At 47.2% G+C, this 26,036-nt stretch overlaps 1 protein-coding gene across 2 annotated transcripts in view; it reads right to left on the bottom strand.

The window, feature by feature from the left end:
• ZDHHC14 (zDHHC palmitoyltransferase 14) overlaps positions 1–26,036 on the bottom strand; it is a 265,569-nt gene that overhangs the window by 20,755 nt on the left and 218,778 nt on the right. For both annotated transcript variants that reach the window (XM_078054521.1, XM_078054520.1), the window contains exons 4-5: positions 16,281–16,418; positions 12,997–13,040 (exon numbers count right to left, since the gene is read on the bottom strand). In XM_078054521.1, the coding sequence (XP_077910647.1) occupies positions 12,997–13,040; positions 16,281–16,418 (182 nt within the window). The remainder of the gene's footprint in view (positions 1–12,996; positions 13,041–16,280; positions 16,419–26,036) is intronic.

Here is a 26,036-nt window from a genome sequence, read left to right on the forward strand (position 1 = left end):
AACAGATGAGATAAATGAACCCAGAGTGTGGCAATTTGAAAGGACTAGAGAATTTTTCTGTTCCACAAATGTTTATAAAATTCTATTTACAAGATATAGATGTTTCGCAGAGAGAAAAAAATATCCATCATAGGTCTGGGAGTTTAAATATACACCATGCATCCCCCATCGATAAGTTACAGGCTGCAGAAAACAAATTCTCATGCTTTCTTAATGCTCCCAAGGATAGAAGCCATAGATCATGCTGTAATACATCACCACTGATTTTTTTTTCAGGATTGGATATAATTCATCTTTAGGCCAGAGAAATGAGTACAGTATTCAGTGCAGTGTCATAATCTGCCATGTCATTATTAACAAATACCATCATCCGGGCATGTGGGGTGGCATACAAAATAGGAGAAATGAATGGGCTCCTGCCCGTTGACTGACTTTCAGCATCAGCATAAACCACTGGCTCTGCTCTTGGAGAAGTAGAAAAATGCTTTACTCTTCTAAGGTTTAAACTTCTAGAAACTACAAGCACTCAGAAAAGCACCACCCTTTCACTAGATGGACATCTGAAGAGGAGACGAATGCTCTTCTGCCAGCTAGCCCAGATGAAAATAGCCCAGAGCACCCAGAGTCTTCGAGATGCCAACATACGGCGCCCCCAGCAAGCCCTGTCCATTCCTTACGGAGGCAGGCAGGAGGCAGATGAAAGGGAGGAGTAAGTAGCTTGAGAAGGGGAAAACTAAGGCAGTATTTTGGAAAAGCAGGTAAGTACGGACATGTAGGGAGGATTTGTGGGGTAAGACAGAGATGCAGAGAAGCAGACCCCATCCCAGGGCTGCCACCAGCCTGGGCACCCCCTTTCATTTCTCCCAGGGTTGTCCGGATGGGGCAAATGGTGATGAGGGGAGGCTTCAGGTGCCCCTGGGGACACACGGGTGGCAGCCCGTGTAGCAAAGATGGTCTCATTTCTCAGCAGCCTTCTCACAGGTGACAGCTCAGAGATGCCCCTCCTCCGATCATCCCCGCCCCGCCCTGGACAGACTGGGGAAGCAAACCACGTGGGGTTTGAAGGCAGAGGTGAAGTGGAGTCCAGGGAAAATGATGGAGGTAAGCAGTAGGAAAAGTGAGTCAAGGAAAAGTGGGTTGCATTAAGGCAGGTGACACTAGCAATGAACTTGCACAGCTGGAAGGAAAAGACAAGAGCTAGAAAGGTCAGGGAGGAGGGGACACATGAAATGGAAACAAGAAATGGTCAGGGTAGAAAGGAGAATAAAGAATGAAAGCAAAGGACTTATTTGCTGAAGAGCTGAACTTCTATCTCAGGAATACTGAGGTGTCGCCAAAAGTATGCCATCCGGGTAGAATGATGGTGATGTCAGAATATACACAAATGCTAAAGTGTAAACCATCTAAAACCGGCGTGCTGAAGTGCGGGAGGATCCCAGCATTTAAAGGGGCTGCTACCCATGTCCTGGTTGCCGCCCCATTTGCAACGCCACTTAAAATGATCACCCCTCAAAGGAGGCTTGTTACCAGTGGACATAGAACTTTAAAGGCTTATAGCTCCAAAACTAAGCTTGCAGTTTCCTGTATTGATATCTTACGAGATTTAGAGACATTTTATAAATAGCAGACTGCAGTTGTATGCTTAGCTCACAGCCGGGTCAAAATGACATGAATACAAGGCAGGATGCAAGACACAGCCCCCTTGCGCTTGCCCCTCATGGCGGACGCCCCGCACTGTGTGTCTTAGGGAGTGATCATCGTCATTCATAACAACTCGTGGCTGGTGTTTCTGGCTATGCATCAGGTGGTACTCCGGAGGCCTCACATGGATTAACTCACTTGATCCTCAGTGACCTGGTGAGAAGTGGGATCCCCAATTACCCAATAGGGAAACTGAGGCAGAGAGCAGTTCAGTACTTTGCTTGAGAAATAGCAGAGCTGGGGATGGACCCCTGGAAGTGTGGCTGGGCCAGTAGAACAGAAAAGCCACGGGCTGGTTCCTTTCCTATTCCTGCTGAGGACCAGGTGGCTCTAGGCTGACCGCATCCTGCTGGGGGAGACGGGGACGGTCTTTGTCACGGATTTGTGACCCTACGGCAGCTTGAGTAGACCACTCCCCTTCAACTTCACTCTCAGGCAGGGGGACAAATATTTGAACACATCTTCTCACTGACTCAATAGCCAGATGTTGAAAATATCTATGCCATAATAAGATCCATATAAATTTCTCTTGGGTACCTGGGTGGCTCAGTAGGTTAAACGTCTGCCTTCGGCTCAGGTTGTGATCCCGGGGTCCTGGGATCGAGTCCCGCATCAGGCTCCCTGCTCCACCGGGAGCCTGCTTCTCCCTCTTCCTCTGCCTCTCATGAATAAATAAGTAAAATCTTAAAAAAAAACTTCTCTTAAATGTGTCAAAACGTATTTACTGAGATTTTTAAAAGGGGAAATGAGGAAAAAATGTGCCAATTCCACTGAGAGCCATTTAATAAGAGTTGGATGTTTACTGCCTCAGAGATGGTTCCAAATGACAGAAGTTACCACAGCCAGTCTCTGTCTCCCTCCAGCCCCCAGTAACACAGGGAGCCCCTTGTGTGGCCGGTGGGGGGGGGGTGTGTGTGCCTGCAATTCCCTGTAGCTCCTAGCCCAGGATGTTGCACATCGAGGTACTCACTAGATGACTGTGGGAATGCAAAAGCCTGAAAAATGCTAATGGGCAGACACCTCTCCATTGGGTTCCTGCGCCATCCCGGGAGCACCTGCTCTGTGCCTTTCTGTGCAGCCAGCCCTCTGCACTGAGCACAGGGGAGGGCGGGAGGCATTCACTCCCTGCTCTAAGGGAGTATGGCTCTGTCTGCCCATGAGAGGCAAGCAAGGCGAGAATCCCTTGCAGACACAGGGGCAGAGCATTGGACAGCATGGTGAGGGCATCTCAGTATTTGGAAAATCACAAAAGGTGAGAGACCATGGAACCAAAGATTTTTAATCTTTCTTGGTCCCCACTCTTTTCTCAGAAAAATAGGCACACACACTTTTTTTTTCTTATAATTTCAGGAGTTTTGGAAACTCCCCTGGTACCTCTCCACAGATACACATGGACCTCAAGTTAAGAGGTCCTGATTTATTTTAATCCCTTAATTTTACAGGTAGGAAGCTGAGGCCCAGAGGGGTCAAGCCACTTTTAAAAGCTCACACAGCAGTTCATGATAGAACAGGACTAGAACTTGGTCTCTAGACTTCTAGGACAGAAAGAACCCTTCCCAAGGCCCCATGCGATGGCATTTCACAGGACTGGCTGTCACTTACAGCAGCAAGGCCCCCTGCGATACGGAACCTGACCCATCAGTCCCACAGTCTTTGTCTTTCTTAGTATGTCACCAGCCATCTTTCCATTCTCCAACGATCAGGCTGGTGATGGTGTTTTCTGCCAAGCGCCAAATCCAGGTAATAGTTTAAAAAGTCTGTATTTCATGTGTGTTTCCTCACTGACCCAAATCCCCTGGATTCCAGAATGGCTGGGGAATGCCAAGTCCAGGCTCTGCCCGGGGCCCTTTCCTTCCTGAGCACTGAGCACACGAGGCTCTGGGCGGCATATGGTGTTGAGGGGCACTTCTCTGCAGCCAGAGACCTCATGAATTTTAATCTGCTTCAGGTCTCTGTCCTGGGTTCTGATGTTTAAAATGTAAGAAATGAATGTTCTTAATAATCTCTTCTTTTTCTCCCTTAAAAATTACAGTAAAATCAGTGGGGCACCCTTACAGGAAGAGTTTCAATGGAAGAGCGGACATGAGTGATATTTCCCTTTCTTCTCTAGATTCAGGGTCTACATCAGCATTTAATGCTTGCAGATATTTAGGTTCAGGAATTTGTCAGCATATTTTCCTCATCCATTGGATGACCTTATAATCCTTAGAGATGGGAAAATACAGCTCATGCCCCCATCACCCGAGCACCATTGCTGTGTCTGGGGTGGGGACTCTTCACGTCCCAGTGATTCGCGTGACAGACACTTTGGGAAGTCATGGAGACCCTTCACTCTGGATCATGTGACCATCATCTTTCAGTCTCTGAAATCCTTCTGTCCTACATTCTTTAATACCAGGAAATAAAGGTGCACATTCTCCCAAACTAATCTATGAAGTCACTGTAATTCCCGTCAAAATTCCAAGTGGAGTTTTAAAAGAGGAATCAGACAAACTGACTCTAAAACTCATCAGGAAGAGAAAATGTGCAAGAACGGGTAAGAAAACTTGAAAAGAAAAAAACTGCAGGTTGGGGGATGGGAGGAGACTTTCAGTAAACAAAACGAGGTGTGAACAGCACCAGCCCAGAGTCTGAGAGAGACCTGTGGGCATGTGGGAATACAGAAGGCACTTCAAATTGGTGGTGAAAGAATACATTAGTGGTTCTCAAAGTGTGGCCCGTGCCACCCTTAGGGTCCCCAAGATCCTTTCAGGGAAACCCCAGGTCAGGACTATTTTCCTACTGATGCCAAAACATTATTTATCAGTCTCGATGCTATTCTCTCTTTCGGGGTTTCCTCTGGAAGCTGCAGGATGCAAGACTCATGTCCTTACTCTCATCAGACTAGGATGAGTGCTGGTGCATTTTGTGTTTTAAAAATTTCTCAGCCATAGTTTCAATGTGACCTCTAGAAATAAATATAATCTACATAAACAACAGCTCTTTGGGGCCTCAATAATTTTTAAGAGTGAAAAAGAGTCCTGAGACCAAAAAGTTTGAGAACGGCCAGAACAGAATAGTGAACAGTACTGGGACACTTCACTAAACATCGGGAAAAATAGTGAGAACTTTAGCACACACACACACTTAGATTACAGAGAAATTACTTTTCTCAGACTGAAAAAATAAAATCTTAAAGTATTAGAGGAAAATAAAGGAAATATTCTTACAATTTTGGGGGCATGGATATAAGGCACAAAATCTAGGAGTCATGATTATAAGATTTATAGACTGATTTCATTAAAAAGTTAAGCATTTTTTTTTTTTTTTTTGTATTGAAAAAGTAGAGTTAAAAGGTAAGTGACAGGTTGGGAGAAAAATATTGGCAAGAGATATTAAATAGTTATTATTGAGAATAAAGAATATGTTAATAGGAAAAGAACAAACACCCCAATACAAAATGGACAGAGTATGGACTAGCACATTGTGGTAATGAAAAAAAAGTCAACAAACAGGAAAATCAGCACAAGGTGGCTATTATCAGTCCTGGAGAAACACTAACACTTGTGCACAAAGAGATACAGGCAAGAACATCCACTGCCTCATTTTTTAAGCAGTAAAAAAAAAAAAAATTAAGAAATCTAAATACGCATCAACAGAAGCATACACTATGGTTCATCTGCATTCTGAAATTCTATAAAGCAGTTGAAAAAAATGAGGTAGATCCATATGTTGACATGGAAGGTATCTCCAGGAAATATTTAAAAATCAAACTGTTGAGCAATGCAAAGAGTATGATCCCTTTTCGGTAGAAACTTTCCCTGCCACGGTATATTGGTATATGTATGGACTCCTGGAATACCATCTGGAAAGACCCACAAAACCCGACAAGGATTCCTGTGAACCGTCAAGAGCAGTGCTCCTTTTTTTAACTCTTAGGTTTCTGACTCTTTGAAATCTTTTACAGTCAGAGTATGTTCTTGTCGTACTTGGGTGATTTAAGAAACCCAACACCATCCTCCCCTGCTTTGTGACCTCGTGAGATGTAACCTGATGCTTATTCTTCGCGGGACTCCCCCAGTCAGACTGTCAGGGGCACTGGAAAAGCATCTCCACTCCCTGCGTGGAGTGAGGGGCTGGTGGTGGGGAGATCCAGACTCTAGTCCTGGCAACACTGCTGAGCAGAAATTGGGGTCATGTGACCCTTCAGTGCAGGCCCAGCTGTAAGGGACCTAAAGACACCTGTCCTACCTATTTTCTGGGGTCCCTCTGAGGATCCACAGATATTGGGACAGAAAGGTCCATCCTGAAAGCCGAGTTTACAAAGGCCTACGCTGCCTTCATTAATTTTGCAATTGGCAGTACGGTGTCCCTCCTTCCTGAGGGCACTGAGCCAACTCCAAGCCTTCTACCAGATTCCATTAGAACAGAACCATGCCCATTAGGCCATCGGTGCGTTTCAGACAGTGGGTGCCTCGAAATGAATGCAAATTGGGGATAAAAAGGCTTTCTGTCAAAAGCCTCCACCCACATAGAATCAATTACGATTTGATTTACCAACCACTGAAAACTCTTCGTTTGGGAGTGCCGAACAATAAGTCATGATTAAAAATGACTGTAATCCTTTTAATTGGATGTTAATGCCGTTTCATTGCACCGATTGTTGATCACAGGGCTTCTTCCCCTCTCCGGCTCCTCCTCAAATGACGCCGCCCGCCCTGGGGTCCTGTCCCTGGGGGGTTCCACCTCGCAGAACCTGGAAGCCGGTGAGCCCGAGGCGTGGCCACGTGGCTCCCGGGGCACTGTGTGCTGGGTCCCATTTCCTACGAGGCTGGAGCATTGTCACCGCAGGCTCATGACTTCTTCCTCTTCCCATATTTCATGCAAGGAACTACAGAGTATCCTGGAATGACTCTAGCCTCATGTGGCGGTTCCCAGGGGGTCATCTCTTAGGTTCTGCTTGTAAACAGACTTCTAATAGGACTCGTTTCTCCCGAAACCAGTGCTGGCTGTCTCCCTTTTCTGCTGTGCTCTCTTTCCCCTGGACACCCAGGGCTGAACCCTCAGGACTGGCTCTGACCCCCGCTCCTGTCCCCTCCCAGCAGAGCTGATCTGATTGTCCAGCTGCCAGTTGAGCTGGCCCCTCGTCACTCATTTCAATTTTGGGGGCCTTTCCCCTCCAGCCATCTCCTTCCTCCCTCCTTGTGTTCCCTGCTGCAAGATGAGTATTCTTAAGAACACAACAACAACAAAACCCAGCTCTGATGAAGTCATTCACCTGCCAAAAATTTAAGCTGGTTTCCCAGAGTCCAGGGGAGGAGGGCGGTCCCACGCCTTCACGGCTATACAATGCTGTCGGGGCCCTTGTCTTCCTGGGAGCAGTCGCTCCTGACCCCCACCCCGCAACCGGGGCTTAGCTATCACAGCTCCCTTCCGCTACGCCCACCGCGCGTCCTAAGTGCATCTGTGTGCTTACACCATTAGGACAGAGGGCCCGCTCACTGGGAGCACCCCGTAAACCTTGCTGAGGGAATGAATGAACACAAACCCAGGTCTGGCCCTGCAGGTGATCTGCTCTTCCCTGACACATGCTGTGTTCGCCCAGGCTTTGCTCAGGCTCTCGGCCCTGCTTGGGACCTTTCCCCTCCATGTCCGCTGCTAGCACTTCCCTCATCTTTCCAAGCCCAGTGCAAACGTCACCCGCCAAAGGCTTTCCTGATTTCCCTGCATGATGCCCTTCTGGACCCCCACCCCCACCTCAAGCTCTCTCTGATTTCTGATGCCACTTAAGACTCATTCTGCTTTTTAGAAATCAGTGTCATCCACCAGATCTTGGCTTCAACAGATGCGCGCCGAGTTGAAGAATGATTCACCCTGCCCACCCACGCTGCTCGGCCTTCTTTGGTAGAACGTGTTTCGAAGGTCTGGTGGGGGGGTGGGGGGTGGTGGATACTTCTCTGCTTTAACCCTGGCAGATTTTGTTCAGTCAAATGATCTTGAAAGAAACAGATGCCAAGGGGACCTCCGCCGCTGGAGCCTGCCTGACTGTGGGGACGGAAGGCACAGTGCCATCCTTTGTAGAGAATACTCTCCTTTCATCTCTCCCTCGAGAAGGCCAGGGGTTCAGAGCACCCAGCCACCACTGCCTCTCCTTCTCTGATGCCGAGATGAGAGGGAGGAAACGGCTCCAGGCCACAGTAGCAGGCACTGGGAGGTAGGGAGGGAGTCAGAGGGAGGGCAGGCCCGGGGCTCTGAGGCCACGGTGGCATCGGCATCGTGCCCTCTCTCCCCATGGGGCCGGGCCGCGGTGCGGGCTGGGGAGGGGCCTCTGCCCTCCCCGTCCTCCTCTTCCTCCTCCTCCTCCGCCCAGGGCTCTGTCGCACTCAAACTAGACGCCATCCGGTCCACGGCACTTACTAAGGGAGCCGGGGATTCCTTTCTCCTGCGGGCTTGCTGCTGTCACGTGGGCCCGGTCAAAAGCTTCGGGGGGTCGGTGTTTCCCTCATTCGTGTCAGTATCTCTGATAAGGTGTCTCGGTTCGTTGTTAATTAGCCCTGTGTTTCTCATTTCTCTCATTTCATCAGCGACATGGCTCTTCGTTAGATCTTTTGAAGTAAATCCACTGAGAGAAAAACCTTTGCCCGTGCCGTGATTTCTCATCAGGATATTCTGATGTCATGGTCAGGAGATCAGATTGGAGGCCACTGAAAAATTTTAAATTTGAGTTATTTTCTTGCCCGAGAACACTCGGCCGGGTCGCGTGCAGAGCCGCACGGGACTCCGGTCCTGTGCTCAGGCAACTCCCCAGAAAACCTCTTGTTTTAAGAATTTGGTGCAGGACAGACTCTCGCTCTATGCAGACTGCAGGGCTGGAGAGGACAAGCTGGGGCAGCAGGGCCAGCAGCCAGGGAAGTTTCCATGAGTGTGAAATGTCACAGATCCGTCCCATCCATCAGAAATCGACCACCCCCTAAGAGACTCCCAAACTCCCAGGGCCTCAGCGATGGAAGGGAGCTTGGAGGTACGAACATGATCTGAGGCTAGAACCTCCTCCCACACCGGCAGGCACGACCCACTGTCTTTCGGACCACCCCTGGTCCCTGTGACCACCCCTGGTCACTGCTGCCCCAGGCCATGCTGTTTCCGAGCTGCCCCAGTGGTGAGCACACCTTTCTCTGTGAGCTGAAAACGGCCCCTCACCCGCATGGCCTGGCTGTCCCCACGCCACTTCCAAAGCCACACAGGTGTCCACAGGAAAGGCAGGAGCCAGAAATACTGAACAGGTATCTGAATAGGATCCAGCCTGACTTACCACACATACATTATCACTCATAACCAGAACTTAATATTTTTTCAAAAACACATCACAACCTCATAGAACCTAAGGCATACTTTCTCTCCTGGAATACCAATTCATGATAAATCATCAGACCTCAGCACTTCTTAACAGATTCACTGGATAGAAGGAGGGATTCTTCTCCAAAGCAAGTATTTAAAACAGAGAAGACTCCGTCAGCACAAAGAGCCTGTAGGTAAGTCGTACCGATTGGGGGGGGGGGGTGTTCAGTGGCACATCCAACAGTTTATGTTCTTTGTAATTAAAAAACCCAGCACCTCACTTTTTGGTATGGGTAAGTCTGATGTTCCCGAACTTCTCCACTGCTTCCAGAAAGAGTAAAGAAGATGCAGGTTGGGACAGCTGCTAAGATGGCTCCTGTCATCTCCCTGCCTGTCTCTTCCCCACTGGCCTGTTGTGCCCTCACATTCCCCCGGGGTCCTGCTCTTGGTCCCCGATTTTCTCTGGGAAAACATCAGACAGTCTTTACGTCAGCTGTGGTAGCTGCCCTGGGATGTTCTGGCTTCAGCTCTAGGTCACCTTTTTACAGTGGATCAAGAGGTGCCACAAAATCCGGCCTCAGGAGAGGATACCCACGTAGACACACACGCACACCACACATATGTGTGTATACATAGATTCTAACCCATCACAACTTTTGTCTCCCACCCTCTCTCTCCTAGAGTGACACAAAGGGCAGCAAAGGAAGGGAGGGCAGACATAGACTCAGAAGCGAGCCGGACCACTACAGAGCTTCATGGATGGGTCCAGAAAGAAATCCTCTCAAATCCACCTGCACTTAAGTGCCTGATTCCAGGGTACTTCCTCCCCAAAGGCCTGTGGGGCTGACAGGATGGTAGCCTCCCCAAAGATGTCCTAATCCTTGGCAGCTGTGACTCCATTACCTACATGGCAAAAGGGAGTTGCAGACTGAAGGTCAAGACCTTGAGATGGGCAGATTATCCTGAATTTTCAGGTTGCGGCCACTCTTCAGAAGCAGCGAGCCTTTCTGGCTGAGGTCAGAGAGATGGGCGGGAGAGAGGCAGGAGAGCTTCAAAGTGTGGGAGGGACCTGACCCGCTGTTGCTCGCTCTGAAGAGCAAGGAAGTCACGAGTCAGGGAACGGAACAAAGAAAGGGGCCTTCGTCCTACATTCCACGGACATGGTCAACCCCCCAAATGAGCCCAAGAGAGGGTTCTCCCTGGAGCTTCTGGATAAGAGTCTAGGCTGGTGATATGTTGATTTCAGCGCTGTGGGTCCCAGAGCAGAAATGAGCCAAGCCTGCTGGACTTCCGACCTATAGAACTGCACGGCAATGAATTTATGTTGCTTGAAGCCTCCAAAATACAGCCAGGCGCATGCTGGCCTCATGCACTTACAGAGCGGGCTGTGGTCGCCACTGGCTCTGACGGGGTCATGTGGCTGCCAAGCTCCTCAGCGTGGAGGACATGCCTGGGTGACACCCACAAAGAGAACAAACCTCAGCACCTACCTACGGCAACACCATTTGGAAAGCCAGTGGCTGAGATTCTTGTGCGTTTTCAAATCTGGGCCATAGCAAAGACTCTTTACCTCTACCTGAGAATGCTATTTCAAGGGAAAATAAGCTATAAATTGCTCGGAACCTGGTAAGAGCATTTCTCTCTCTCCTCTCCTTTCCACCTGAACGGTTTCTCCAGCAAAGTCAGCAGGCCACTCATTCTACCAGCAACATTGGTCTGTTCCCCTTCCTGGGGAACACAATGCTCTTGATTATACACACCATGAGCACAGCCAAATCATGAGAATGAGCAGACGTGTGTGCTCGAAGAGAATGCTCTGGCAGAGACCGTCCGTTGCACATCTTGCCACAAAAAGAACCTTCTTCAAAATCACTCTTGTCATGCACATAAACGATGCTTTGGTGCTGGATGTTCTCACTTATATTCCATATAATTGACTTTGTCACCCTAGCATGTCAAGTACGGAATGGCTGACTCTTGCAGGTCAAAAACTTGAGACACAAAAGGGTTGAAAGAAATGACTTCAGACCTCCTAAAATTGTGAGGGTAAGCAGGAATCCAGAACTCACTACCTGGTCCTTCCTTGTGATCCGGTAAGATCCATGAGTTGGGAGGTCTGGGATAGATACCCGGAAGACCCATGCACAAGGAGTGCTGTGCCCACAGGTGGCACGGATGTGAGCCCCAGGGAACAGGGGGGGAGCCTGCTGTCCCAGGGAATGGAGCCGCTGAGATCCCCCAGGTCTCAGGTCAGGCTTTCGCCTCCCCTCCCCACGGAGAGGAGTCCCTGTCACGGATGCCCGTCCATTGTCTGAAAAGCTCCATGGGCATCCTGTACAGACATACGCTGTCTGGGAAGTCACAGGTGCCAGGGACAGAGGAGGGGCGGTGGCTTAGGCTGCAACCCTCCTGAGGCTTCAGAAAGCATGCCAGCTCGCAGCCCAGACCTCAGTTCCGGTTCTAATGTGCATTTATAAAACTTCCCATGACCAGCATGTTTTCATGATGTAACCAATTTCCTGAAAGACAGACGAGCCTCTTCTTCTGGGAAGAAATGACAAGGCTTCACTGTAAGATGTGCCCAAGCAACATGTCCTGAAAATAGAAGGGCACAGAGGAAATGATGGCGGAGGGTGTCAGTGCTGACAGCACTGGGGAGAGGGACGAAGAATGGCACTTCCCATGGGACCTGTTCTTAGCAGCCACGGACATTGACAATTTCGTTCTCAGGACCACCTTTCCTTCTGGATAACTTCTAGCCAACTCTTGCCTCCTAGATTCCTTCATAGAAGACAGGACATCCCTGTAAAATATATTCTTCAAGTCCCCTCTGTGTATCTTCCATATGTCCCTCTCCCCTTTTTAGGAGATCAGTTGACTAAAGAATCTGTACTTTCGACCAACATTCTGTGCTATAAACACAGAAGCACCAAAATGGAGATACTTTATAGAACGAAAATATATACAGGACCACATTTGTTTTCAAATATCTTAATAACACCACACACACACACACACACACACACACACACACACACACGCTCCTAGGGACACGAGCCGGCTTATCTTTATAACTAAATGATATAAATGATATGTATATCTTAGCAAAGTTCTTCATTCATTGTTTAAGAATTCTCTACCACAAGATGAAGCTTTCGGGAGTAATGAGAAGTTCTAGTCCAGCCTACTTGGTTATATGAAGAAGAAAGAGAGCCGGTCCCAGATGGAGCCAGGTCAGTGGGTCCAGTGGGCCCACCCTACACTAATGAACGTGAAACCTAGGGGGACAGCTGAGGTGGGGAGCCCATTCAAGCACATCATGGGTGAACATTTTTCTTTCAAGAAGTTCAAAATTCTATGGCACATGCCCATATAAACTGTTTGGCAGGATGGGATTAATCCAAAGAATTTGAGATTGACCATTGTTAAGTTAGTCCATTGAAGATCATGAAAAGGTATTCTGTTCCTGGAAATAATACAGGTTATCTGGACTGCCTGAAGGTGTGCCTAATGGCACTCCCAGAAGGAATCTACAGAGGGGGTCAGATGATTCCCATCAGGAGACCTCACAGTGATAAGGCCACCCACACTGGGGCAAAGATAAATACTCTGTAGGGACCACCTGCTCATCAAAATGAAGTCCACTGGACCTTGCAAGCCCTCCTTCTCCCCAAACCAATCTGATTTAACACGGATCAATGCAGGTTTCTAGGGTGAACAAGAATTCACACTTGGCTTTCTAGCTAAAGAGCACTTCAACTTAAATATGGCTAAACGAGTCACGTCCAGGTTCAAGCATTCAGACATTACTACTCATGCGCATAAACATAGGGGGTTTTTTGGATGGAATGAAGGGAGAATATGATTTCGGAGAAGAAAAGCCAAGGCACGGAGGAAGGGGTAGTTGAGTAGAAGGTCAGTCCAATACTTAACACGTTAGCATTGTGGAAAACAGGGCAACCCCAAAGGATATCTTGCAGGACTGTCCTTAAGTGCGTTTAGGAATCCTGTCTGTTGTGAACCTGTGGGAATGAAACCAAAAGTTAGTATTCAAACATTCACCTCCAGAGAAACAGCCCTCATGCTGAAAGCTCCCTCATCTACATAAGAATAATAGGTGTCTAAAGATCAATTAAATAATTATATTTTGTTGTGCTACGGCTCCCAGTTTGCTGATCAGGGATTGAGATTCCACTAAAGTTATTCAACAAGAAAATGGCAGATTCATAATTAGACCCAACATCTGCAGGATATTTTTTCAATAAAAGCAGATGGATGTCTGCATACTTTCCCATAAATTATAGTTCTGATTACTCCTTTGTTTTCCTCATTTTAATAGGAAAACAGAATACTGTATGCTATTTTTTCCTCTTCGCTTATGAAAGACTGTTTTTCCAAAGTTTGTTAACTGTTGACCTAGGACATCCTATAAACTAGGCTACGTATAAAAGACGTATTTATCTGCACCCAGAGTAAACAAACTCATAAAGTTGGAGTTTATTACTCACTACTTTAGGAGCGAATTGTTTGTGCAAAAAAAAAAAAAAAATTCTTTAGGGGCTTGAGTAAAGATGCATCTGACAAGAAGCAATTTTTCTTTTATGTGTTGACATCATGGTTTTTAAACATAAAAGCCCATGTGGAGGGAATGCTGGTGCTCCCATCCTGGGGGGTTCCTGCCGTGCGGTGTGAAGCTGTGTGTTTGGGGGATGTAATCTGGCCTGGAGCAGCAACGGGAGGAACAGGGGGGATGGATTCGGCGTTCTGGGCTGCTGTGGCCAGACAGGGCAGTTAGAAGCAGGGTCCCAGACCCTTCTGTGTAAGTGGGAACCGGGTCCGGCCATGTAAAGGCTGAGCATTTGTCCTCAAGGTCCCATTCCCTCTGTGCTGTCTCCCCCACTGGCCACCATTGAGGCACAAGGATATGCCCGGCACTAGGATGCCAAAGGGTGGGAAAATGAATAAGGGAAGCTTAAGGCTTTCTCTTCCTCCTCTGCTAGGTCAGGGGGCAAAACCAGCAAGTGGGCTGGGGCAGATCTTAGAGCAAACACACTCTTGAGGCAAAATGAGGACACTAAAAGAAATGACTTCTTTTTCCCTACTGAACCTAAACTGGTTCGCTTTCCCAAACTTTCCATTCTTGATAAGGAGTTCCAGCTGTCAGGTTCCTCAGAATCTTTGCTACAACAGGATTCTGCCCCAGTCCCCCTTCCTGTCATGGCCCCCCAAACTCCCTGGAGCCTGTTACCTGGCAGGGAGAACTCAGGTGACAGTTCTCCAGCTGCTCTCAAACAGCTTTGGCCAATGTTATCAGAATCTTAGGGGATCACGGGAGCCATGTAAAAACCTGCCCTTCCTGAGAGCATTGAGTGCCAAACCAAGTCGGGGGGGTAGGTGGGGGCTGTTTAGTGGGGGTTGTGGGGGTGTGCAGAACAAGGGGAGAGGAAAATCCTTATTTGCTTTTGTTCAACATATTCGGGTAATTTGCAAGCAGATAAATTCTGAACGCTTTTCTTTGTGGAAGATGAGATTAACAATATATTAGCATAAACTACAGCAAACTCGATTTTGCTGGAACTGGGGTGAGTAAAACTTTAGGGGAGATAAAAGTGAAGTGTACATCATCCAACTGTGGTGGCAGCGGCTGGCTTCACAGTGAGCGTGTGTGTCTGTGTGTGTGTTCCCAGAGCTCACGTGTGCGGGTGTGCAAGCCAAAACCGGCCCTTGATGTCCAGGATGCAGCGGCAAGGCCATAAATACACTTCGATAATACATACAGGAAAGCATTCTGAAGTTGCTAAAGATGATCTAAAAATGTCACGTTTAAATACTATTTTTTAATGTCCTAAATGTGCTGCAATCTCGGTGTTTATTTCTTCTCGTTTCTGATTCTTTTGCCTATTAATACGCAGAGGGGACCCTGGCTGCTTTTTCGCCATTTTTCAACTCTGAGATTAGAGGGAAGAGGTGCCTCTGCAGGGCCACGGGGAGTGTGGAAAGGGCCCCTAACGAACAGTCATCTTCTTCTTGGGATCGCACAGAGTTTGAATTTCAAGCATAGATTCCAAGCTTGCGTCACGTTGGCATGATTTCAGCCAAAAAGAAGGGACCTAAGTTTTAAAATGCCATGAAAATTTGGGAGATTCCACTTAATATCTAAATTTGACCAATATATCTATGGGAAATTCTCCATACCGCCTCCTTGCCCCAGGCCCCCCCAGCCCCCCAAAAGAGAGGCAGAGAGTAACTCCAGCCTTAGCACATCATCTGTGGTTTCAGCGCTGCCTCACGGGGAGAAAGTGAGGCCGTGTTCAGATGCTGCCAGAAACATTGCAGAAGGGAGCTCCGCAATTGCTAATGGGCGGTTGTGCTTCTAGAATGTGGACAAGAGGCCCTGCTGGGCTTTAATGTTGCTAATGGCACTGGAATGGACATTTAAAGGCGTAAGTTTATAGTTCAAAGCCAATTCACTTCCTTCTGATCATTCCCTGTTGCTGGAAAGTGGATAACCAAGAGAAAAAAAGAAATTCAAAGTTATGACCTTCAGAATGGGAAATGAAAAATGTCATTTGCTTAGGCAAATACATGTTAAAATCCTTAATGTCCAAATCTCATTTTTAATAAAGTTGCTTCCTTCATATGCCAGGGATTTACTAATGTTTAGCAGATGATTGGAAATCTTTTCGATTGTATATCTTTAATGTGTGTGTGTGTGTCTTTATCCCCAGACATTGTTTTCTAGAGATGGTGACTGTTCTTACATAAGCCAGTATCATGTTAAAAGCAAAACAAAACTACTGTTTGATGGTTATCATTGCAGCACATTATCCTTTGTGCAAAATGTGGGAATGATTCTTCCAGGGGATCCCTTAGCCAAAGAGAAACTGAGGTCACTGAGGTTGGAACAGGGGCAAGTGAAAGAGAGCCTGATCTGGGGTGATCTGGCTGCTGTGGCTGGAAGGATGAGAAATGGGGAGTCGAAGGAACAAGGGGGTGGAAGGCAGGGAGAAGGGCAGAGAAGGAGGTTGCGGGGGTGACAGAGAGGGAGGGCAGGGAGGGAGGAAAGAGAGGGAGGGATGACAGGGAGGGAGAAAGGGGAGTACACGAAGGGGGCAGGCTGGAAGTGAGGAGAGGAACAAGAAGAGGGAAAAGAGAAGAAAGAGAAAGCCCGAAATGATCAAAATATTAACTCAAAATTAAATCAGAAAACCAAAGGCAGGCAAATGGTTACATACGTAATCTGATTTCGCCAGCATACTTACGAAGAATGACGTGGGTGATAACGAATGCAAATATAAAGACTGTCAGAAAAGACAGAGATAAAATAAACATATAAAAAAATCTGTAGTTTCTTTTCCCCACACAGTTGCCTACCCAGGGACAGTGGTGATCAAACCGTTCTGAAATGAGAGGCAGAAAAAAAAAAAAACGGAAATCAGTTAATAGAATGTTTTTTTACTTGAGGGAGCCCCTCCCTGCTCCCCAATACTCTGACAACACAGTTGACCCTTGAACGGGTGCAGGGGCTGGGGTGCCGACCTCCCCACAGCTGAAAACCCCATCTAACTTTGACTCCCCCGAAACGTAACTACTGATAGCCATCTGTCGCTTGGAAGCCTCGCCGATCACGAACACAGTCGAGTAACACACAGTTTATACATTATATGTATTATATACTCTACTCTGGCAATAAAGTAAGCTAGAGCAAAGAAAATGTTATGAAGAAAATCATAAGGAAAAGAAAATAAGTTCACAGCACTGTGCTGTCTACGGAGGACTACCCACGTATCAGCGGCCCCACGTAGTCCGGGCCTGTGCTGTTCATGGTCAAACTGTATCACAAAATCACATCCTAGCGTGTTTCCAAATGCACCACTCAGAGAAATGCTTAACATGAAGACGTTTCAAGAACAGAATCATTCTTTCAACGAACTTAGCTGTTTTGAAAAAATGAGGGACACACCTTCTTCTCAAACAGCAACTTAAAGAAATGGGAACTCAAATTCTCATTACAATGAGAAAAGTAAAGATTTCCCTCTTTTGTCAAAGCCTCTGAGATTCACAGAACTGTCTTTCGTCTTGCATGCGTGCGTGTGTGTGTGTGTGTGTGTGTGAGTGTGTGAGTAGTCAGACAGAGGTCACAGGGGTGCCAGGACAGAGGGATCATCCCTTGTTCTCCCATCCCGTAACAATGGTGTCCCAAGGAATGTCTCCACTACTTCAATAGTTGTAGGAAAATCGATATTTTAAAAATTGAACTGTGATCTTCATGTCCAATGTAACAAACTGGGTTTTTTAGTCTGCAGTTCTCAGCTAAGTTACCTGTAAAACGAAGATGCTCTTATAGACTTGTCGTGGGGTTAAATAATGTCTGGGAGAGCATTTTTAAAAGTACACAGTGTTTTGTAGTTTGTCAAGAGAAGTCGCATACCTTAATAATACCTCTGGCCTTCAGCCATTTCTAGGAGGAAAATGATGTTGCCCTATTTTCTAGAGGAGCAAACTGAGTCCGAGAGAGAGGGGAGACTGCTCAGGAGCAGCGGAGCCAGGCGCTGGGGCCAGGCCCCCCTGCATACACTGGCCTCGTGCCCTGCGGACACCCAAGGGCCGGCACTGGGCACTCTTACCCTGTCTCCCCCGGAAGCCCGTGCATAAACCCACGTCTTCTCACTGCGGGGATTTCACAGTCTGTAATGCCATTGCGATTTGTCCCTCCCCTTGCAAGTCATGGCCAAGTGCTTCTCTTTTCTCTACTGCTCAGCTGATCTTCCATCCAGAAGGACTATGCAGAGCGCCCTACTAACACACTCACCCTGATCAGACCGCCTGCCGCCCGTGGGGCCAAAAACACCGGGGTGGGGGGGGTGACTTAGCTTTTTACTCAGGGTCTTTCCCAAGCTTATCTTCTACCCAGTTTTCATCTTTTAAATACCGATATGCTTTAAAAACACACAGAGAGGCCCATGGGAGGTGTGACTGTGTAAGTAAACCAGTCCAAAGCCAGGCAAGGTAGAGTGCCCTTTCTTTCTGGTCACCTGTCATAAGTCACTCGTTTCCCATTTTAGGTGTCCTGCAAGCTTGCTTCTTGAAAAGGGCACTCCTGTGCCGAACCACCTCATTTCTCCCAAGTCACTGGTCTACACAAAGAAGCGCAAAAAGAGGAAAAAAATCTGAACCAACCAGATTTTCCCAAGACTTTGAGCCTGTCATTTTGAGAAGCCTCTTTTTCTTGATCCATGAGTATCCCACATGGGAATGGGAAGTGGAGACTGGGGGCACAAAAGGACACGTTAGGTTGGAACTTCTGATTCCAGCTGTGAAAGCCGATCTCCAAATCCCAAATATGTCGTAGACTGAGCCTCTTCCTCAAGTGAAAGTGGTTTATCAGCACAGAGGACACCAGGGCTTGGGAGGTGTAACCAACATCGTGGACACGCCCCATCGAAGCACAAGGGTCTTTGCAGCCCCCTGTAGACCATGGCTAGGGGGGCAGGAGGTTGTTTTGTTTTCAGCTTAGAAAATTTTAGCTCAACTGTGACTCTGGTCTTCCTGAGGGAGCAGAGCAGCTGGGGAAGGTGAGGAGCATGAGACCCCTGCTCATGGCACCTCGGAGGCTTCCTGCGAAACCAGTGACATCTCAGGAATGGTGTGAATGCCTGGCTCTCCGGCAGTCTTGAGCTGAGAACAAGTTTCCATTTGGAAACTTGTCTTACTACTGAAAACTTATTGTAGGCTTACAAAAGTCTCACTGAAATGTAGGCTCCCCAAGAAATTCTCTTGTTGAATGTTTTTCATGTTCTTCTTTGTGTTTGCTGAACCCATGGTGGTAAATGAGCCTAAAAGCATCGGTGGGCATCTCTGTCTTTCAGCAGCCTTACCTGGTGCCCTCCTCCCATCCCCTTCCTCAGTTTCCCTCTCTGCCTGACTTCTGGCGGTGGGCTGCACCCAGGGCTCAGCCTGGGCCTCTTCTCCTCTCCATGGATTCTCTACCACTGGGAAGTCTCTCTTCATCCCAACATTCAACTGCCAACCATACACCAGTGATGCGAAAATGGCCGTGTGCCGCCTTCAACAGGTCCTATCAGCTCTACCCTCACTTATCTCCAAAATCATTCATTTTTTATTTGTGTTTGCCAACGCTACTCTAAGCTTTAATAAATATTTGTCAAATGACTGAATAAACCCTCATACTACCAAAAGGACATCCATGCCAGCACGCGTGTTGCCCAACATCACTCAGTTAGCGAGTAGCAAGGCTGGGACGAAGCCTGCTCCCTCTACCTCCGGGACTCCTGGCCATGAGAGGCACACTGCCTTTACTGAGTGTTTTCCAAGTGCCCAGTGCTGTGTCAAGCGCTAGGAAGGAGAACAACAACAATAACAACAACAACACTCCGCGGCTTCAAGGTGCTCCTCATCTTATTTGATGGGGTGCTTTATTTTCAGACTCCAACTATTCCGCGGACTCAAGGAATGAACTCCTCACAGAGAAAACCTAATTTAGCCTCTAACTCAGTCTGTTCTCTCTCAGCAGTGTTGGCAAGCGTACAACACCCTCCCTTTACGGGTCAAGGATAAAAGCAGGACAAGGGGTGCTCACCCCGTCCTGCATGGCTCTGCTCTGAACACACGTGCCCTCACTCGGAGTGGAGGAAGCTGGGGTGGGGGGGGCACCAGGGGTTGTTCTGAACGGGGAGGCTTCTGTTACTCAGTTTCCCGGGAAAGGAGCAGACAAGAGTTGGGCACAGGCGGAGCTGGGACAAGAGGAAGTGGCCACAGCTGCACACGACGTGCCCCCGTGGACCTGAGCGAAGCAGGAATTGCCTGGGAGGGAGAAAATCTGGGGGAGGAGAGGGGAACCCAACAGCCGGTAAAGCTAGTTGCATGCATCCACACCACCTGAGACATTTCGAACAGCGATCGTTAGAGGTCAGTTTGTGTATTTCCTGGAGGGAAAAATTAAATGTAGTGTCCTGTCCTGGGGGTGGGGGTGCGGGTGGGGGTGGGAGGTGTGGTGGGAGAGTCTTTAAGAAAACGCTTTGGAGTTGCTGCCACATCCCTTGATTCTGAAGTTTGGACCCTGCCAGAAGGGAGTGGTCCCTACGCCGCTGCATTTCTGGAGAGTTTAAGCACCAGGAGCTATTCCCTGTGCTGTTGTGGATCCGGGCTCAGCCTTGCTGCCCACAGGAACAGAGCCTGACGGGAGGGGGACGGCACAGGGGCAGGGCTGGGTGCTGATAAACCTGATGCCGCCCTGTTATGATCTGTGGATTCGTTCTCCCTTCCTTCCCCAGGTGAGCTTGCAGTGAAAAACCATTTCTAGCTGCCTGAATAACCTGGCAGACACTCAACACACATGCACCAAGCGAAGGAAGAGACGCCTTTAATTGCTTTTGGTAGGTTTTCGAGTGATCGCTGGTTGCCAGGTGCAGACACTGAAAATGCTGGTGAAAGAAGATTTCGGGTGAGCCAACCCGAGGAAAAGGCAGGGGTCCGTGAAATTTGAACGTGCTCAGAGAAGGCTGAAGGGTGGCAACTGTTGACCAGAGGCTAAAAGCATCGACTGGACAGTTAGTGTGAGTCAGCTCATGGCGAGAAGTGGCCTCTGGCCTCTCCCACTAATAGGGGGAGGCAGGGGTGGGTTTATTAAAAGCTCCAGAGGACGCCACTGGGAGACCCAGACGCTATGGTGTAGGATGCCAACCAACTTCAAAAAGTCACCTGCCCTGAGATCCTAAGTGGGGGAAGAAGGTCCCATTAAAATGACCAGTGGGAACGTACTTTAGAAAAAGGAATTACGCAGTGATCACCAAGACAGCATGGTATTGGCACAAAAACAGACACATAGACCAATGGAAAAGAATAGAGAGCCCAGATATGGACCCTCACCTCTATGGTCAAATAATCTTCGATAAAGCAGGAAAAAATATGCAATAAATGGTGATGGAAAAATTGGACAGTTATATACAAAAGAATGAAACTCGACCATTCTCTAACACCACACACAAAGATAAACTCAAAATGGATGAAAGACCTCAATGTGAGGCAGGAATCCATCAAAATCCTAGAGGAGAACATAGGCAGTAACCTCTTTCACATCGGCCACAGCAACTTCTTTCAAGATACATCTCCAAAGGCAAGTGAAACAAAAGCAAAAATGAACTTTTGGGACTTTGTCAAGATAAAAAGCTTCTGCACAGCAAAGGAAACAGTCAACAAAAACAAAGAGGCAACCCACAGAATGGGAGATATTTGCAAATGACACTACAGATAAAGGGCTGGTATCCAAGATCTATAAAGAACTTCTCATACTCAACACCCAAAAAATAAATAATCAAGTCAAAAAATGGGCAGAAGACATGAACAGACACTTCTCTGAAGAGGACATACAAATGGCTAACAGACACATGAAAAAATGTTCATCATCATTAGCCATCAGGGAAATTCAAATCAAAACCACATTGAGATACCACCTTACATCAGTTAGAATGGCAAAAATGGACAGGGAAAGAAACAACAAATGTTGGAGAGGTTGTGGAGAAAGGGGAATCCTCTTACACTGTTGGTGGGAATGCAAGTTGGTACAGCCACTTTGGAAAAAAAGTGGGGAGGTGCCTTAAAAAATTAAAAATAGAGCTACCTTATGACCCAGCAATTGCACTCCTGGGTATTTACCCCAAAGACACAGATGTAGTGAAAAGAAGGGCCATATGCACCCCAGTGTTCATAGCAGCAACATCCGCAATAGCCAAACTGTGGAAAGAGCCGAGATGCCCTTCAACAGATGAATGGATAAAGAAGATGTGGTTCATATATACAATGGACTATTACTCAGCCATCAGAAAGGATGAACACCCAACTTTTACATCAACATGGATGGGACTGGAGGAGATGATGCTAAGTGAAGTAAGTCAAGCAGAGAAAGTCAATTATCATATGGTTTCACTTATTTGTGGAACATAACAAAAAGCATGGAGGATGTTAGGAGAAGGAAGGGAAAAATGAAGGGGGGGAAATCGGAGGGGGAGACGAACCATGAGAGACTATGGACTCTGAGAAACAAACTGAGGGTTTTAGAGGGGAGAGGGGTGGGGGGATGGGTTAGCCCGGTGATGGATATTAAGGAGGGCACATACTGCATGGAGCACTGGGTGTTATACGAAAACAATGAATCGTGGATCACCACATCAAAAACTAATGATGTATTGTATGGTGACTAACATAATAAAATAAAATTTGAAAAAAAGGAATTACGGTCTTATTTTGTTAGCCCAAAACTCAAAATAATAATGAGCACGATATTATTAATGATGATTAAAGGTACCGTTCGCCCACTGCCTATTACGTCATTACATATTATTATGACTATTTCATCTTTGTCATTTATCGTTGACGACAGCCCCAGAGTAGGTGCTATGCCCACACTTTATAGACGAGGGAATCACCAGGAGAGATGAGGCGCTGCCCATCAGGAGCTGCAGGCTCTGAGCGGAGACTGTGTCTCTCCCCTGACTGAAGGAAGATAAGGGGGAGGAATGAAATATGAAAAAGACCCTAAACACAAGGAAAACAGGAGCAGTATCAAAATTGTACAAGGACAGGACAATCCACTTAAATATATATTTTTTTAATTTTTTTAAAAGACTTTATTTGACAGAGAGAGACCATGAGAGAGGGAACACAAGCAGGGGCAGAGGAAGAGGGAGAAGCAGGCCCCCCGCTGAGCAGGGAGCCTGATGCGGGGCTCGATCCCAGAACCCTGGGACCCTGACCTGAGCCGAAGGCAGACGCTTAACCGACTGAGCCACCCAGGTGCCCCTCCACTGAAATATTAAGGGAAAAAAATTTGCAGAAGTCGTGTTTGAAGGCTGCCAGAGAAAGGAATACAACGTTTGAAACGTTAAGAAGTTAAAAATCTCCTAAAAGTCGGGCTCTCATATAGGCCCTCAAGAGTGGCATCCAGAGATAGAGAAAGATCATACCCTCAGTCCAGGCAGCAGGGTACCAGAAAATTCTGCATTTTCCAGACAGTGGTCCTGGGCCCTGGATGGGCTGCATCTCAGCTTGGTCAGGAGAAGGGAAATAATAATCCCCATTTCCTTCTCCAAGAGTGTCTTGAGACTCATGTGAAAAAAATAGATGTAAATACGCAACTGAAATTTAAAACTCCTAATTTGTTACCTCTAAATTAAGTTAAATGTTTTTAAATGTATGAAATGGGATTTTTTTTTTTACCGCCCAAATTAGAAAAATCTTGCCCTATGAGGTATCTTTTTTTTTTTTTTTTTAAATGATGACTGTTTGAGTGGTACGTATTGTTACCTGGCCTTTATGATTCTCATGTAATTCTTAGACACTAAATAATTCATGCTGCTCTAAACTTTTGGTAAGACCCAAGTTAAAATAGCTTTGCTGCTGTGTCCCAGGATTGGTTGTTTCTGGAAAGCAGCCTGGCAGGCTCACTTCACCTCCTCCTCCTTCTCACACTTTTATCCACTTTTATCTCCGTGAGTCCCTGCCAGGCACTGTGCTAAGTACTCCACATGAATGTTGTCATTTACTTCTCAGGCAACCTGGTGAGGTTGATGCTATTATGCCCATTTTACAGATGAGAAAGTGCAGATGGAGAAGTTGGCACTGGAATCCAGGAGTTAACCCGAACCCTTAACCACCACCTGTTCCTGCCTCCTGTGCTGGTCGCTGTGCACGCTGGGCCTGAGGGCCCGGCCTCTCCCTCCTGGAGCAACGTACTTGGGCACCGCAATCCCAGGCAGATCACAGGAATGGGAACAAGACTGGAACATTGCCATCCCACGACTGGCACTTGTGTTGGTAAGCCCTGTGGGTCTCTTCTGGCTCGGGGCATCTGTCCTCTGCAGCATGCAGAGAAGGCCTAGTTCAAGTCTGGGAATGCCCACCCTCAATCAGGAAGCGCGCCGATGTATAAACTGACCTCATTCTCAGCAGGATGAAAATCAGAAGTGGGAACTCCTTCAGAGACATACAGATTTGACAAATCTATCGAGATGGTGGGGCTTGGGGGTTCTTTGGGGGCAAAGGGGTGTATCAGGAAAGGTTTCCTACCCCTTCCCAACACTTCTTAGCTCCTTATCTGAAAATGAGTTCTATCTGTAATATCATATTAACTAATTCTGTGGCCTTAAAGTATTCATATATCACTTCTACACGGGGACTCAATTCCTTCATGTGTAAAAAGGTGAATTCGATACGCCCCAAGGTCCCTTTGAGCTGTAAAATAAAATGCAAAATGACTCTGTGTTTTATTAGTACCTATATGGATTTTTTCCAGTATTGAGCCCTTGCCAATGTCCTATGAATTAAGATTCTACAGCTTTTAGCTCCATTTGTTAAAAAACTAAAACTTTCCATGTAAAACCAATGAGTAAATGTAGAGTTGCTCTAACCTTTACAATGCAATTTAACGTCACCTTGGGTGGTGGTGTGGAATCAAAGCATCGCCTACCACGGTCTCATCTACACCTCGCCCCCTCCCCCCCACTCTGGCTTTGCCATTACCTGGCACAGTGCTGAGTCTCTTTGGGCATCGAGGGAGGGGGCTTGACAACACAAAACTAAGGTCCCTTCAACTCCTCAAATGGCAAACTGTACACATTTTTATTTCCTTAAATTGTCTCAGTTTAACTTCTATTTGTAAGGCTGGTTTCCAATGCTGGGGGAATTTTCTGCTTCTAGAAGGAGGGAAAGCATGCAGGGGAGAAGCAAGCCTTTGGGAGCAGCTGTGCCATGAGGGAGACCTGCTGGTGAGAAACAAAGATGACAACAAAACTTGAGAAGAGGGGAAAAAAAAAAAAGGTCTTTCTAGAGAAGCAAAGAGAAATAGTTGCCAAAAAAATGGGGGAGAAGGCAGGGAAAGACTTAGTTTGTAATATAAATAGTTTTTGAAAGGAGATGTAAGAAAGTTAATAGAAATGTGATGACTTTAAAAAGTGAATCAGCCCATTATGAGGTAGAAGGAAAGAAATCCTACAGTTCCTTAAATTTGGGGTCCTGAAGGGGCATCCTAGGAAGTGTCAGTTCCAATGAGGCAGGAGAATGGCATTGCCTTCACCGCTCTGGCTGTCCCGCCTGCCCTCGGAAGACTCAGAATGAGAGCCTCACCGTTAAACTCTTTGAGCTTCCTGGAATTTAGTTGCTGGATTAGAGATCTAGCTCATTATGACAAGATTGGTAATGTAAGTTCAAATTTGTATATGCTCAAGAAAACAGTCTTGAGGCATGGGTAGTCCCTGCTGTGTCGTGAAACTCTGAAATAAGCCAGTATCTGGGCGCTTGGGGAGTCTTACTTCCTGGCAGCCACTCTCTGAGCCTGCCCAGGCCCCTCTCAGCCTTGGCCCCCTACTGTCTGTGGGTCTGCAGGGCCAGCAATGCTGTCTGGGAATTCCCCTTCATTCTTCACAGAATAAAACAATTATCCTCTGAGTCTGAAAAACAAGCTCATGCAATCAACCAACACCCCTCAGAAATGTCTCCATTCCTCTCTAGAAATTCCAGGCCTTGAAATCAATATCAACACCACCTGACATTGGGATGGCTTAAACATCTGTAGGGCTTTCTGGTTTTTAGTCCTTGTTTGCATTCGCTTACCCCACACTGGCCCTGGGAGATAGGCAGCACAGGTCCCCAAGTACAGGTGAGGACAGTGAAGCTGGGAGCCAGGCTGAACTGCCAAGGCCCTGGCTGCTCCATGCTGGGTCTGGGTCAAGAACCATTTTTGATGTCCCACTGCTGTTTTCCTCACGTTCTCCACACTCTCGAGTCACATATTCCTTCACGTCCCATTACTGTGTTTTTTGAAGGCTTCGTCAATTTATCCCCAAAATGAAGGTTTCAGAAGTGAGTTATCTTGTGGGTATATTACACGCGTAAAGCTAACAATTCTAAGGCTCTTCAAAACCTTTTAATTTGACTACATACATATACAGTTGGAAACCTGTGTTCCTGATGGGCATGCTTTTCCGGAGTAAGCACACTTCTGT

Source organism: Halichoerus grypus, chromosome 9, assembly GCF_964656455.1.
Source record: "Halichoerus grypus chromosome 9, mHalGry1.hap1.1, whole genome shotgun sequence".
Classification (NCBI taxonomy): Eukaryota; Metazoa; Chordata; class Mammalia; order Carnivora; family Phocidae; genus Halichoerus; species Halichoerus grypus.